At 33.2% G+C, this 17762-nt stretch overlaps 1 protein-coding gene and 1 long non-coding RNA gene across 4 annotated transcripts in view; one reads left to right on the top strand and one right to left on the bottom strand.

Moving 5' to 3' along the window:
* The window catches only part of LOC125057137 (glycogen-binding subunit 76A), a 53054-nt gene that overhangs the window by 5285 nt on the left and 30007 nt on the right, over nt 1-17762 (top strand). The window contains exon 1 of one of the 3 annotated variants that reach the window (XM_047660619.1): nt 11191-11317. The exons of the other annotated variants lie outside the window; for them this stretch is intronic. Coding sequence (XP_047516575.1) covers nt 11306-11317 — 12 coding nt within the window. The 5' untranslated portion in view covers nt 11191-11305. Of the gene's footprint in view, nt 1-11190; nt 11318-17762 lie in introns of those variants that run through there. 3 annotated transcript variants of the gene reach the window in all.
* LOC125057139 lies at nt 8312-8864 on the bottom strand. Its single transcript, XR_007118170.1, has 2 exons — nt 8689-8864; nt 8312-8471 (listed from the first exon to the last, which is right to left on the bottom strand). It is a non-coding gene; the product is annotated as an uncharacterized LOC125057139 (long non-coding RNA).

Here is a 17762-nt window from a genome sequence, read left to right as displayed (position 1 = left end):
TCCTGTAACTTTTGTTTTTATATAACCAACCAAACCAAAAAAAAACCAATGGTGTATACAACCTTTTAGGTCCAGCTCTCAAATTTGTGTCCGTTTCCTGATTGTTTCTTTTTCTAAAAGGCAAGTAGGTTGGTGGTTACCCTGGGACACACTTTTTGGGTCTTACGATGTTTCCGTTCAAAGGCGAGTGTACAATGCACATACATATATGGTTAAATAAGCATCAAATTAGTAGCTATATATCTAGTTAGTAATCCTACAGCTAACATATTATATTATTAAATAAAACAATAACCAATTGTACTAAAAATATAGCCAAAGATGGAATACATGATAAATACAAAAAGGTTCAAACATTTACGAAAGGAAAAACCTATAAAAATGATTAATACTCACTTTGAATTTAATTTCAATACACTTAACTAAGATATACCTAATTCGGCTGTGTTGTGTGATGGTGTGTGACGGTATCTACGTGACGTATGTACGCATGATGAGCACACCCCAAATACACACAAGTACATTGCTTGATATAAGATATTACTACTACATAAAAACTTTATCAGTCTAATTGCACACTGTTAGCTAAAGTACACATTCGTCTCTTTCTGTCAAATTGTGTTTATGCTCTGATGAAAAGAGACTTGAATAAGGACCGTAAATGTTTTCTCATTCTCGAGTAGTATTGAAAATAAATAAACGTAAAAAAATTGTCTAATTGAGACATCCGTTAATAAATCATACCTCCAATTGCTCACTGTTGCGTATGAAATGCAACTTTCAAAAATATTTGATACATTCAGCATTAATATTACAATTCTGGTACTTATAAAACACGTTTGGTTCTCTTAATTATTTAGTTTTAATAACAACTAACGTGTAGAGGAGCATGATGTAACTGTTTAAAAAACCTTCGCGATTTAAAAGACTGACGGAGTTTATTGCCAGTTCTTCTCATCCATATTACGCCCTAGATTTAAGAACTGGCAGTGGCATCACTGACGTTTATAAGTGTTTATGTTACATGAAGCAAATTTTTATTTTGTATTGAAGCTTTTACCCAAGAGAGGTCCACATCCACAGGCGACGAATACTACTAACATTTAATGTAAATACTAACAAAAGTTTGGAAAATCCAAAAGTGCACGCCTCATAGCGGTCATTCACATTAAAAAAAAAATCATTTGTTTACATTTTTTATTTTTTTATTTTTACTTCTTACTACTTACTTAATATAATAAAAAAATATATAGTGGCGCCATAACTCTACGGTGAGGAAAAAATATACTAAAATAAATGTATATATAGATATACAAATACACAGTCGTAATTTAGTTTTTTACAAATTATAATTAAACGACAGTACTTAGAACGCTAATATGAACTAGGAATCAGCCCAGGGTATAACTTTATATAATAAGAAAAAAAGTATTCTGGTACGATAAATTTTTCGACCAATTTCTCTGCCACATACATGGATCCATAAACACAGACTGACGGACGTCCAAGAATGATTGATTTTAATGTTATTATTTACTATGTTAAACAACATAATTGTTCATAAAAAATACCATATGTGCTTGATAGATTATTTAACTCGATTTTAGTGCACTCATATTATCCTGTAAGTGTAATATAAGTGAGAAAAAAGTCATTCAAGTTTCGAAAGACTGGGTTTTTTGACATGTCGAGAGTAGAGCACTGCCGAGGCGTGCAATATTTCTAATGGAAGGAAATGGAAATAAAATGGCTTTATTATTATTATTATAGAGTCCTGTATCACTCGATCGCCGAAGAACACAGGCGTACATTAAAGTTTGATTGGAGAATAGTCTCAAGTGTGATTTATGCCGCCATAAACTATATCATTTTACTGTCAATTGTCAGTTCAATTTATATTCTTCGAATAGCAAAGTGCTCTTTCTAAATGAGACTAAATACTGTTTACATCGGTTTTAAATAAAGAATTAACAGTTCATAATACGAATTGTTATACGAATCAATAAGTGCTTTTTAAATTAACATACCTACTAGTTACATACTTCGCTGGCCATGAATAAAAATTATTTACAAATATAGTTACTGGGATCAGTGTTGGCCCAGTGGCTTCAGCGTGTGACTCTCATCCCTGAGGTCAGTTCCCTGTGTACCAATGGACTTTCTTTCTATGTGTATCGACCCAAAGTCGAAAGCGTGTGTCAGGCACACGAGGCTGATCATCGACTTGCCTATTAGATTGACAAATGATCATGAAACATATACAGAAATCTGAGGCTCAGACCTAAAAAGATTGTAGCGCCATTGATTTCTTTAATTTGTATGTTACGGGGATAATGCATTCTAAAGGTGAAATGATTTTGAGTTTATTCGTTACAAGCACACTAAAAAACAAACTTTCCTCTTTGAAATATGCTATACCTATCGGTACGTAGTTTACTATACCAAAGATTAGGCGGGGGGGGAGTTCTTTGATTTTCTTATTTGGTGATTACGTCAACAGTAATTATTTACTTTTTTACACATATTACCCACACATTGTCTATGCTTGAAAACGAAATGCATTTTCAAGGATTCCTACAAAAAATTAATACGTTTATATACTATTATTTTTGAGAGCTTTGCTTACTTTTGCTGACAAGAGAACGAGGGGGGGGGAGATAAATTTGCTGTAAATCTGCTTACGTAATACTTGAACGGCCTCTGACAGCAAGCGTAACTTCAATAAATAAACCATGAGCATATTCTTTACGAACATTATTCGATTTGACATATTCGATGCTTTTATAATGTATTTGTAATATATCGAATATCGGCGATTCTATCTCCCTTTCATAAAAGAAACTTCAGGAATGCGTAGACACTGCTTTTAAGCTAATTGAAACATAAATGAATCATCAGTTTGTCAGATAATGAATCTTATAGAACGTTCCATAGGAAGTGTTCTGTCTGGCACGGAGTTCTCTAAATATAGGGACCATGCCAAATATGTCGCCTGATCTAGTCATGCATTTCAACTATGCTAGAACGAGCCAAGAACACGATATTTACGAACGTATAGGTGTGTCCGATCGTAATAGTTCTTTAAACGTAATAAACGAACCCACCTGAAGGAAGTGCTGCCGCCGTGTTGGTTTCACCGTCTTTACTCGGTATGAAGCCACCAACTAAAGAACGCATGCGCGTGGAACCGAAAACCGGATTTTTTTGGTAGTTTTATTTACGGATAAAATATTTTATCCCTAAGCTACTAATCACAAGACACAACTTTATTTCCGTTGTCAAGGTGATTTACAGGTGTAAAACATTGTACCAAGGCTGTACATTTTGCTCACTCAGTCTTTCTTCGTAGTTCTTACGTGGGGACTATTTTTTCGTGGCGTTACGCATACCCTCCCGTGGCATGATTGCCTCATGGTGAAGGGTTATGTAGGACTTGCTGCTGTGCATACTTACTAAAACCCCACGGCGCCACCAGCAATCGCCCGAGGCAGGACGCGGTAACAGCGTAGCCTTGTCCGCATCCAGCAACGCGATCTTTTGGACGCATGAACCCCTGTTCCCCCGCTGAAGCGTCTGCGTGTCCAGGATTCCTTGGGGACTACCTTAATTCGCAACTAAGACGTTACGCCCCGAGAGTATAGACGCAGGCACTCTTCAGCATTTTATAAGCATGTCAATTCATAGTAATTTTTTTTTATTAATCATACAATCAGTCTTTGCGACTATAAGTAGATACGTTGATAGCTTATTGACGTGTTAGGCGCTACTCCCAGCGGAGCCTGCCTATTCTTATAATTCATAGTATTAATAACATTTAATTTATTTATTCTTTTGTTTTACGTGAGTGGTAAATATAGAGTGAAAAAAATATGATTATTTAAAGCATCCCGCTGACTCTTGGGTCCGTAACCGTACACATAATTTGACAAGAAAACACGATTCTAAAAACCAGTAAAACATGTTATCCTTACTACTATATATGTTTATAAATAACAGTAATATTTTAGTTAAAATTACATAATTAAACAACCATCAAAAGAACTTACGGTTTATATTTTAATTAGCCTAACATTGCCAGTAATATAATCACCAATATAAGCTATCAAACTACTTATCATATATATTTCACAATTAATAAACATGTTGGTACTATTATTAATTATAACATTAATTATCAATGTCACAAAATGAATCCCGGGGTAAAAATAGAATAAGATAATGGGTGCCAAATTACATGGATGAAATTATTATTGATATAATCGATTCATATGGTAGGTGACAAGAATAATTTCATTCAATACTAGCTGCCCCCGCGAACTTCTTTTCGCCTTAATATGTTTTTTTTACTCAGCCTACATACCATTATGCCATGCTACTCCATTTAGAAATTGTTGGCTTTTCCAGATCAAAAACCTAAGTAGGTTAAAAATCAAACACATTAAAAAAGTTCAATTATTTGGGATTCATCTTTATTAATATCTATAATTAGATTATTTGATTCTCTACGCCAATATTCTAATATAAATGAGGATCGAATTCTTATCATTTTACATGTATAAATACTTTTTATTTACTATTATTTATAATATATAGTTGTGGCGTATAATGTGAAATAACCTTAATTCTGTTTTTTTCGAAGAGTTATATGTTAAATTAATAAGTTTCCTTTATAAAACCAATTATTAACTAAGTATTTTTCTTCAAGATCCCATCTATCTTTATACTAAGCTAAATCGATCGATCATTAGATGTGATCCCAAAGATGTGTTATAAAGCTCTGTACAAAGATCAGCCAATAATACTTAATTAAAAATAAAAGAGAATGCCATAATTTATCAACAAAGTACACGCAACACATGAAAATGGGTCTTGACTGAGTACAATTGTAGTGAGCTTATATAAATTTGTATAATAAAGCAACTACCAAATACTATAGACAACAGACGAAAAAAGAATTATTTAAAAAGTCTTTATACAGTCTCGACTTATCCAACGAAGAATCGTAGGTGTGTCAAATGTAATGTCTTCGGTAAGACTAAAATTTTGACATTTGACTTTCGTTTGACGTCCTACTTCACCGAGCGTGCGTTTGCTTTCGAAAAGCACAATTCCAAAGTATTATTTTCGAAAGAATTATAAATCTATTTTTGTTTTTAGCTACAGACAAAGGCAGTTTGGAAAGTAGTTTATAAAAAATTTCGAAACTATATGAAGTTTTATGAGGCGAGAATTGTTTACGCGCAATAAATTACATAATAATTAAGACCTACATACTTTAAAAGCTTTTGTTTAAATAAATTTTAAGCAAACGTTATTTAGGTTAATTGCTTTAATAAAATCCAGATTAAGCTTGTTACAAGATGTAAGTATAATTCCCGCCAAATAAGCGCGGCAAAGTCCATAATACAGCGCAGAAAGCTACAGCTTAATTGTAAAAAAAATTAAGCGAAAGAAAAATGTCTTCCTAAACTTAGCTATTTTTAATTCTTAATTTGGATTACATTTCAAATGTTTAGTTTGCCTTTCTTATCAAATCTGCTTTGAACTGTTAAATTGTTAAAAACGGTTTCACTTATCACCATAATCTTAATATATGTAAATTACGCGTCACGAGGTTGGTCCGCTATGGACTCCTAAACTACTAAACCGATTTCAATCAAATTTTCTAATTCAATTAATTTTCTTTTCAAGCTAATAGCCAAAGTTTCTTTATGTACCAATGTAGGCGTTGGCAAGCTTTTGTTAATTAAAATCAAAATAATAGATTATTTTTTATGATTTTAAAATAAAACATCCTTTCATAATAATTATTCCTTTCCTTATTTGAATAGAAGTGTTTTTTTTATTGATGCAAAGGCCAACGTGACATTACACTATGACATCTACTTTAATTATTCAATGCAAATGGGCAGGACATTTGCCCAGTTGTTCTTTAAAAAAAAAACAAGGGAACCTCACCTGATACGCCGTCCGTAGACACTCACAAGGCCAGAGGGTTCGCAAGTGCCTTTAAAGTAACACACTGTATATCTCTAGTTATCATTGACTAGACTTTCCAAATTCCCCGTAGACGACGCCAAAAGATCTTACTAGTCGTAAATCATTTAATTGTCTACGCATATTGAAATAAGATACATCATTATCTATGTGTGCCAGGTGTGGTTGACCACATAGCTTGGATTGCACTCTGTGATACTGCCTTTAAGAACACAAGTATCTTTCTCAATCAAACCAAAAATTACGCTATTTTCCCTCAATTGGTAACACGTTTTTTGTATTTTTATAAGAGGTTTTGTCTCCATAAGGACAGGAATGTCAGTCTTGATTTATGTGTAATCTAGTCACGATGGAACCTTATAGAGATCGTCGTAACGTCGTCATAACGTCTTTGGAAAAAGGTCCCTAATATAGTGTTTCTATGGGACAGGAGGCAAACGAGAAGGCTGGTCACTTAAAGTTAATTGTTAACAGCCCATGTACTCCCGCGACACTAGGGGTTTGCAAGTGCGTTCTCGGCCTTTAAGGTAGTGGTACGCTCTTCTCGTGAAGTCTCATAACTCGTAACGGTTCGGAAATACATGCAATGGTAGCTGGTTCCAAAAAGTGGTCGTGTGTGGTGTGTGAGTGGCAAGTAGTGCCTTAAAAAGCGCTCTGTCGTGAAGCCCAGATGTGAAGATAGAAATGGTTCGATATTCGACCTCTGGGCGACCCTAGTTTTTTTATACATGCTTTTACGTATATATTTTTTTAAACTCACTGACGAGTAGACCACTCATCGTGTTTTGCAATATTCTATGTTATTAATATTTGCTTTATTGGCTTTTAAATCGCTTTTTTTTTAATTTTGTCTAAATATGCAGCTAATATGAACAGGACAAAAATATTCTTGGGTAAAATAAGAAGAATACACATATTTGATTTAAAATTAAGAATAAAGTTGTTTGTGTCGTCTGTGCCAACAGTAAAACCGAGCGTAAACTTTCAAAGTCAATTTTGTCATTTACACAGCATAGCGCTGCAAATTCAAAGCGCAATACGCAGTAAATATAGAGAATTCACAATATAGTCATATGTTTCATAGTTATGTGGATTTGGCTTTTGGGAGAAACATTTTTATTTTTAACAGATTTCGATTTGGCACAGAAAGCTATTTATTAGCTTCTACGGTAATGTATATAAAACTGTTTTACTACTTGCTGCAATGTTATGTTTTCATATGTATTTTTATATACACATCCTATTTTTTTAAGTCAGTCAATAAAGTGGACGCCAAAGGAAGGACGGTAAAATAATAAATTAAATTGATACATCGCTTAATATTTATTCAAAAAGCGCTTTCTGCTTTAATTTTTAGCATAGATTGTGATATTGTGAGAAAGGTACACAATGATCGAAGCATTTGCACGTACATTCAACATTTAATTTAGACAAAAAATGCAAAAGTAAGCAAGTAAAATGTCGATAACAAGTTTAGTAGGTACTTATTTTGTTGTAACTCCAGTTATCTACTTTGTTCTTAGATCTGCCTTACCATGAACTCTTATTGCGAGCCTATTGACAACCTACAACTGAGATGCATCGCTAATTCGTACCATGACATCGAAAAAACGAGACAGTTTAGGTTCCCACGTGACCTTAGCGATTATCAGATTTCGTTCGTTCAATTTGTATGAAAATCCGTACCATGACCGCTCGGCTGAACCGAAATTTGACAGTTGCGCCTTCCAACTATGACAGGATAAGCGATTCTAAAAAAGTTACTTTTTGTTCAACTTTTTTGTATCGAAATGTCCAAATAATAGTTTAGAACCTATAAAATTCAATATTTGTATTAAAACTTGTTAATAAAGTTAAAATAATAAGATTTATCTACTATGGCTAATATATGAAAAAAAATATAATTTTTATATTTTGGGGTATTTTGAGTTTAGAGAGTGTGATAATAAATAAATTATTAAAATATCGACGGAGATGAGAAACAAGACGACAATGCCCTTCTACCGACTTCGTAGATATTGAGTTTATAATTTATTATAGATTAACTACTTTGACTCATTGAAGATTTCAGTGTACCTACAAATAATTGCACATGGTTCAATAATATTCAATTAATTATTTAGGCATGTCTAACAAAAACATAATTCCTCAATATATCATATTTACAATAAATAATAATGCCATATCACTAGTAGATATTTATTATAGTTAAATTTTTCCTCATTATGTTCATGAATTGTATTATTCTCCTCTGCTTTTTATTTAAAAAAAACAGAGGTGTTTCTCAAATTTATAATGTGTAAATAATAAGCCATTTGAAAGTATTACAATAACAGTATTTATTTAGTTAGGATGACTCCATCAAGATAGAAAAATCTTGTCTTGTCTTGAATCAGGCAATGTTCAATTGGATATAAACATATATTCATTTATATATTTCCTTCTCTCAATTCAGCGAGTTTGTCAGGTTTAAGCTGTAAAGACAATAGAATTATTTATATTATATGAATTAGTTAACGTATAAATTGAATTTGTAAAATATTAAGGAATCAATTTTTATCATTATTTACTTGATGATTTTCGATTCGTTAATTCGTTGATTGTAATATCTTATGCAAAGAGTTTAATATCAGCAATTCACTTCGATATAGATATTTATTTTTAATAAACCAATTTTTGAACAATACTTACCCCATCATATTATTTTATAAGTTAAACAACTTGTAAAACTATATTTAGGAAACCGAAATTTTGTAAACACCACATATATTGAAAGCTCCTATCAAAATTTGAAGGAAACGTTTAAAAATAATAAGTGTCAACTGCACAGCACCAGAAAACTTTAAATTTAAAATATATCAAAAGAATAGTTTTATATTAAATAAATATATATTAAGACATAATAGCTTATTGTAATTGATGAATTATTTAAAATAATTTTATATTTTATGTATTTTTATAGAAACATCTGTCGAAGTAAGTTTGACAGTTAAATTTCTAAACTTACATAGAAACCACAAACAAAATGATCGTTCTTTCATTCGGTCTTGCGATGCTAATACGTTTCAGCTTATAGGCGGTCATGGTACGAAAAAATGCGATTGACTTTAGGTACCTAAACTCAACTGCATCTCAACTGGATTGTTTTAAGAAAGTTCATGGTAGGCCCTCTGGGAATGACTTTAGCTCACCTTTTGTCACGTGACCATTTTCATACAAAATCGTTTGACGGTATTGGGTCACGCCTGTCGCAGAATGACTTTGTCTTCCCCGAGTAATTCTTTGGTTTATACCACAAATATTGAGGAACGACAATAGACAATAGGCTATTTGACTGTATGAAAAATTAAGCATTATTGACAGTAATCTGTATAAAAGCGTCATGGAGTAAAATAACTTATTATTTATTTATCAAAAAAGTCAGTCACTTGACAAAACGGTCACAGTTTAGACCAATCGACGACTTTGTAGCATGCTTATAAATGATATGACTTCGCCTTTCTAAACCTAATACTGACTTGAAATTAGTAGGGAGACAGTTTAATTGAAATAATATGTGTAAATAATGTGTCATTTAAAAATTTAAATTAACACGTAAAAAGGTAATAGTGTCCGTCCGTCGCCAGCCTAGAGAAGTGGATTCTTGAAATTGAATTTTTAAAGCTTTTTTAACAGAATAAAGTAAAATTGTATAAGTTCTCTTGTCACTAATAAATAAACTAAAATGCTTTTTCAATAATATTCCATGCCATTTCTGTGTTTTTATGGAACAGGGCACAAACGGGCAGGAGGCTTACCTAATGTTTAGTGATACCGCCCCGCCGCCCATGGACACTCTCAATGCCAGAGGGCTTGCGAGTGCGTTGCCGGCTTTTAAGAATTGGTACGCTCTATTCTTGAAGAACCCTAAGTCGAATTGTATATATGTAGCCTATTCCAGTTGGAATTACCATATTATCATTAAATAAATTTATTTTAGTAGTCCATATGGTTATTTTTACACTATTACTTAGGCAATTTTATTTTGTTTAGTTTTTATTATTACGGTACCCGAGGGTAGCGTCTATGAACTACCGTCATATCTTTTACATTTAAACTTAACCAACGCCATCTACATTCCAATAAATGCAGTTTCTTTAATACACATGCACGCAGCAACATATCGTGTGCCAATTTTTCCCACAACGCTTCTTCTATATATAGATAAAGGACAATGTTTTATTCACTTCATCGTGGTACATTTCCACACGAATACTGTTAACCCTTGTGTGATAAGAGAAAGCTCGGCCAGGCATAAATTGAACAAGATAATTGCTAAATAGGTCTAGATTGTTTTCTTAGTGTATTTTGAGTACTGAAACTTCAAGTCGTATCTTTTGATTTAATTGGAGTTTCTAAGTGTTTCAGGCAACTATGCACCTTAATGGTGTAGTTATCAGGTCGAAATTAGAAAGTACAATTCGTCGTGATTCGCGGTGTAATACATAATATAGGATTGAAAGACAGAAGTCTGAGGTCTTGATTAAATAAACATTATCAGTGAACTCTGGCTCTTAGTTGAAATTTGATACCCCAATGCGCTTGGGAGGATACGGAAATATCCGTATCCTCCCAAGCGCATGCCAAATTTGAAAGTTCACATATGTATTTGATTTTGTCATAAACAACTATGTACAAAGAACGTAAATGTGTGCGTTTGTTTCTCTGATAATTCTTCAAATTAAATCTTATTTCCCGGATTGAAACAACCAGACTGAGTGAAAAAATAACAGTGCCGTTATAACCTTGGTTTGGGCTTCAAATGTCTGTATCCGTTTATCTGAATAAATATGTAGGTCATTTGTGCCTGACACATACCGTCGAATTTTTTGGGTCTAAAGGTTGCTAGTTTCCTCACCGTACGAGCGAGTGTTGAATTCGCACATAGACCGAAAGATAATTGCACAGCCGGGGATCGAACCTACGACCTCAGGGACGAGAGTCCCACGCTGAAACCACTAGGCCAAAACTGCTCTCAAAAACGAGCGAACCAACTCCAAACCCTACTACAAAAATACCGAGGTATATACACTAATAAAATAAGCAATAAGAATAACGCATTACAAACATTTTGTTTGTAAGGGATTTCATTATATTTCCATAGTTCGTTGATAAAGTACATACGATAGACAAGATTGCGTCCCTTCCTCCATCATTCCAGTCGGGATCGTCCTTCCGTGCATTCAACTCCTGTGCATTGCGTGTGGCGGCTACTGTCATTTGTTTTGTTTTCAAAGAGTATCAAGTGTTGTGTAGTGTTTGGCATGATATGGACTTGCGGGTAAGGTTATTTTCCTATTTAAAAAAAAACTATAACTAACGCTGTAGAACTTAGAGATGTTATCTAATTGACACACTCTAAAAAAAAACGAAGGTACAAATAAAATAGGCGCTCCACGTCACATTAAAATTATGTTTTACATCATCATCAAAAGAAGACAATTACATCTGAACAATGCATTCAGAAAATTCAGAGAAAAAAAGAAAGAAAAATGGAAAATTATGGAGAAGGCTTTTACCCTTTTACCCATACAATTTTTTACAACTGATACTAACACAACTAATACTTATATTAATAAATGTTAACTAACTAATTTTTGTATGGATTCATTAATAAAGCACAAATAAATAAACATAAATTTCAAAACTTAGCGCGAACTAAAAAAAACTATTCGGGAATTATATTTATTTGTTTATTTATTAACACTTCGTTGCAAAAAACAATAAATCAAACACAATACAAAAAAAATTATAAGGGATGCAACGGGCGGCCTTATCGCTAATAAGCGATCTCTTCCAGGCAACCCTAGTTAAAGAAAAAACTAAAAAAAAAGAAACATGACTCGTGCGCGAGATTATAGTTCGCGCTAAGATTCGCCTCTTACCCTAACATCCAAAAGCAAGTATCTGCGACCGCAGATTAACTAATTACATTTAAAGTTCTAAAGTTAAGATTTAAAGTCCGATAAGTAATCGGTATTTTGTTAAATTAGCGCCTTTTACGAACATTATAACACAAGTTATTTACACACAAAAGATATAGTTTGCACTATGACATCCTTCTTTGTCTAAATATAAAATTATTTATTGTAAATCAAACCACTAAGCCACTAAATACATCTTGTTAAGCTAATTTTTATATGTGATCACCTTTAATAGTAATGTAATATATGGATTAAATACGGTCGGTAGCTATTAACAATAGGTCTATAATAATACATAATATACTAGGGAATCTATCCTATGGAAGTATGTATGTGTGCGTAGAGCATAATACATATGCATGCGCACACTGTAATACTTGTGTACTTGATCATGACCAGGTACATAAATAGTTTTTTATAGATTCGCGATTCGAGTTGTCCTGAAGAACATTATTATAATATAATATATAAAATTAAAACAGATTATAGAGCGCTTACCAAATTACACTTTAAGTTTTTGTAAAATTCAAAATCATTTATTGATATAGGTAACACAATGTATACTTATACAATGTAATATATGTATATGAAATGCTTCTAATTTTACATTTACTACCAGTTCTCAAATCCAGGGCGTAGAATGGAAGAGAAGAATTTTAATTTCTCGTGGGAACAACACACAAATACATAGTCGAAATAATTATCATCAACGCAAACACGAATTCAAGTCCGACCAGTCACCACAAGTAGCACCCGTTCACGAAATCTCGGTAAATCTCTTTCTATACAGACATTGAGACATCATCTAGCTTAACAATAATTAATTAAATATAAATAGTTAAATGTCATAAATAAAATAAAATTATCAGAGTCACGTGTATTGGAAATGTACACAAGAACATATCACGAAGTATATATGTATAGATGTTACACCCATTTACGAAAACCAATAACAAACTATCATGTTATTTCACTTTGATTACAAACAAAAATAACCTTTTGATAATGTTATTAACATTATTATTTAACTTTTATTTGATATGAAAGATATTATAACTATGTTGAAAGTACACGTTTCGTATTTAAAGGACTTTGTGCGTGTAGGTCGATCTTAGGATTGATAACGTGCCATGCCATACGCATAAATTAAGTTATAAGGTGATCAATTCTGTAGCAATATAGATAAATTTGCGTCTCATAAGTAAAAGAAATCTTTGAAATAAAGAATTAACTTCCACATACTAACTTATACGAAGCCTTAACTCAAACTCAATATAACTTAACTCATACCGGTAACCAAGTACACTTATAAACGTCAACAGAAAAGATGTTAAATAGATTCTAAAATTAAATTTACTACCAGTGCGCAAGTCAAGGGCGTAGAGTGGGTAAGGACTGGCAAGAAACTCTCCGCAACTCTTTTTAATCGCCAAGTTTTGAGTCATACAAATTGTTTGGAGCAAATCAATCAATGATTAGGATCATTTAAATAATCAAAGTTATAAAAAGTTTTATTGATTAATTTACGTTTAACGAGAGTTTTGAATTTATTCAGTGATAACTGTCTAATTTCGCTTGGGAGTTTATTGTTAAAACGAATACAATTATCAGTAGTGGTTTATTTTTTGGAGTCTGGTTGGATTAGTTCTGTTTCTAGTATTATACTGTTGACAGTCACCGTTTGTTTTAAAAACGTTTATATTTTTTTGTACAACAAGGCTTTAAGAGTATATTGACCAGATAGTGTCATAATATTTAATTCCTTAAACTTATTCCGTACCGACTCTCGTGGTGAAACACAACAAATACTCCAAACAGTCCGTTAAAAATAGCGACAGTGACTCAGTACTCGAAGTTTTTTTAATAAATATGAATGCAGTTTTTTGTAGCGCTGATGTCGCATTCTTTGTCGTAGTACAAAAATGTACTATTGGTATTGATATTGCTATTGGAAGAGCAGTGTTAACCTAGTGGTTTCAACTCTCATCCCTGGGGTCGTAGGTTCGATCCCCGGCTGTGCACCAATGGACTTTCTGTCTATGTGCGGATTTAACACTTGCTCGTACGGTGAAGGAGAACATCGTGAGGAAACCGGAATGCCTTAGATCCAAAAATCGACGACGTGGCAGAAATAGAAGATGTTTGGCTCGATTGATCAACTACTTGCCTATTAGAATTATTAAATGCTCACGGAACAGATACAGAAGTCTGAGGCCCAGACGTAAACGTTTATTAGAAGTAACGCTATTGGAAGTAACAGAGGGGAAGTTATTTTGTGCTCAGGTTGTTGGTGATTCACTGAGCCATCACCTGAGCGCGTCTCGGAACTTGTCTTGACTTTGCCAACACCCCCATGGTACCCGTATACCGAGGTATTTCGAGTGGGTTGGGCCTAGCTGCCATATACTTTTACACAAGATTTACACTGCTAATTTTTACTATTATTATTTTTTCTACTAAGTATTATTATTATTACATTATTTTAAGACTAAGGCGCAAACTAGCTGTTGTGGTCTCTGGCAGAATGCCTAGCGTTGTGGAACAATCTGGCCAGTTACAACCACAACACACACGCATTACACACTTAAAACGTGCCTTGTTCTTTAAAAGAAAAAGATTTATAATTGTATGAAATATTTTTCATCCTTTTTCCTATTATTATTTTATGTGTTTCTGTGAGTGTGTTTCGTTAGTAATAAATGTTATACCCACTATAGTCCCAGTCCACGCAATTTAGAAGTCCTTAAGACTCCTAAGGGTTTGTTTAACGAACGGTAAAGAAACCCTTAGGTACATGTAAGAGTCTTTCGTCGCAACGCATTCTATTTTCGTCGGTACTGCGAAACAAATTAAAATAATGATTTTACAAAACTTATAGTACCATAACTATTTATTACGTAACATTATCGTGTCTGAAGATTAATAATTCTTGGTACTAAAGATGTAAAACCGGATAATGATAGGAGTTGTAAACTGGTCGAATAACTTACACTGTATTGAAGAAAATTGTAGCTTCTAGGAACATTGTGTTCCCATAAAATATGATGAAAATAATATTTTTATCATTTGGACTTTATTTATTTTCACTCTTAAAAAATTTGAATTTTACAGTGTATGGCGGAGATTTTTTAAATCATACTAGTAGAATAATTTTTATACTAAAATGATTCTTGATAATGGACGAAGACTATCTTCCTATTATATAAGAATGAAACGAAATGAAGACAGTTCGTTCGTTCGTATGATATAATTGGTATTTTTTATTTCCAATAATTAAAATGCTGGCAACCCAATCGCGAGACTTCTGGCAGTTCGAATCCTCCCCTAGGAGAATTCGTATTCTCTCAAGCGTAATACAGAAAAGAGCTGTTAAATCACTAACAGCTCTTGAAACTAGATAAGTTTTATTGATGTTCTAGGATAGGGGCCTGTGTATCCATGGGTGGCAGTATCACTTAACATCAGATGAGCCTTCAGCCCGTTTGCCCTATCTATATCTTAATATATATATATCTCGTGTCACAATGTTTTTCCTCAATGGACTCCTAAACTACCGAACCGATATCAATCAAATTTGCACACCGTGTGTAGTTTGATCCAACTTAAAAGTAGCTTTCATCTCAATTTATAGCCGCAATATTATTTTATTGCAAATATTTGTTTTTTATTTGATATAATTCTAACAGATGGCGCTGTGTTAAAAGTACCAACGTTGCATATAAGTTCTCCTACCGTTTCCCTTGAATAGTTTACTACTATGTCATATAACAAAAACCTTAGCCACAGCAACGCTTGGCCGAGTCTACTAGTATATATATATGTCTGAGAATCGGCTACTATCTATATTTCAAACCCCTAAGTGATAAGGGGTATCCACCCCAAATTTTTATTTTTTTGGATAATTTTTAGTTTTTTAATATGTGGCATTAAAAAATACATACAACCCTAAATTTTCACCCCTCTACGATCAACCCCTATTTTTTAGTGTAGTTATTTTTATAATACTAAAAAAATGTTTCCTATAACATACATGGCAAAACAAACGTTTGCCGGGTCAGCTAGTTTTCTATAAAATAATTAAAAGACATTAATTGACTGTTACAAATGTCTTAAATTAGTATTAAACAAATGTGTGAAGAGGAAATGGAGCGTATCGGTAGGTTATGGTATTTTTAATACACAAAATATTACATCGATCTAATTTCTATTAATATATTGCTTATATTTAAAACCTAATTACGTCTAGTGAGTAATATACTGACATCGCCGTGTTTGTTTATGTTTTGAACTTATCGTTATCAAAGAGTTAGGTATTTGACCTGTCTTGTGATCTCATTTATTTTTATTAATATAATTATGAATGCAATTGACAGCATTTTTAATTATAAAATATTGTTTTATTGCTTATAGCAGAACTATAAGCTTATAGTTATGTGCAGCTGTGGTACAAGTTTGACAGATGTATCGTGATAGATTAAGCTTTTAATTAAATTAATACATTGTCATTAAAATATTAAGTGTCGAAAATTGATACAAATTAATTTTTTTTTAAATTTATTTCTTCGATACTAAAAACACATGGCATTTTAAGGTAACTCACCCTTCTCACTCTCTCTCAATCGGTCTCAATTGCTCTCCCCTTTTCTTCGACAAAAACGCTGCACATTTTCGTGACGTTCCGTAAAATTTTTACCCTCATGCGCCTAAAGAAGTTTCACTTCAAAAACAGTAACATATTATAAAAAACAACGAAGATATATTGTATCCGCTTTACTCCGTAATTAGGTCAATTAAAGTTAGGTACTTCCATCGACCTTTATATGTTTACTTCAAGAATAACTAATTAGTATCTGGTACACACGGTAATATTGAAACTGAGGTTATCATGCTAATAAAATGTATGATTATACTAAGTGACACGTTCAAAATGAAAAACACCATTTTAAACCTTTTTTTCGTATTTTCTCGGGCAACAGCCGAGGCCAGATAGGCCGAGCAACTGTCAACAGAGAAAGTATTTTTCTGTTTATTAAAAAAAATCATTGATGTTTATGTCTGGAAAGATAAATTTGTGCACAGCCGGGACTCAAACGCTATTAGAATCGATTGTTGCACGATTAAGTACTGGACACGTTGATAAACTTTTAAGAAATTCCCCTAAGGGCAATGTCCGAAGTCCACTTAACATAATGTCTTATAACTCCTAGATGGGGCAGGGGCGTCCACAGTGAGTCTCCATAGTGTTCGGTCTTGAGCCTCGTATTTCACCTCGCTCCAAGGTTTTCCGGCTCTCTCTATGCCTGTACCTGCACCAGGTTTGCTTGAGACGGCCACGCGTCCGCTTTCCTTGCGGGTTCCAAACAAGCGCCTGCTTGCGATCCCTTCGGAGTGTAAACCCTATCCATTTCCATTTGCGTCGCTTATCTGCTGGTTAATCGGGGTTTCTCGGCAGCGCTTAAAAAGTTACTCGTTAGAAATATTTTCGGGCCAGTAGCTGCCTAGAATACCGCGAAAACAGCGGTTGACGAAGACTTGTTGTCGGAGTGAGATGTCTTTCCACGATTCACGCCCATATAGCAGCACAGATTTGACATTGGTTCCGAATATTTTAACTAAAATTTTAGTGATTTCATAATTATTGTTTGTATATTTCGGAAACAAATAGACGATGCAAGTACAGTTATATGTATGTAAAAGCATTCAACATCCCAGTTCCTATTTAGTCTCCTCTAACACGGAAGAGATAAGATGTCAGTAATAATTATTAACTAATAAGTACCATGCAATAGTCAATCAATACAA

The sequence above is a fragment of the Pieris napi genome, chromosome 16 (assembly GCF_905475465.1).
Source record: "Pieris napi chromosome 16, ilPieNapi1.2, whole genome shotgun sequence".
Classification (NCBI taxonomy): domain Eukaryota; kingdom Metazoa; phylum Arthropoda; class Insecta; order Lepidoptera; family Pieridae; genus Pieris; species Pieris napi.
The sequence above is the reverse complement of the archived record's forward strand: the minus strand, read 5'-3'. Positions and strand labels throughout refer to the sequence as shown.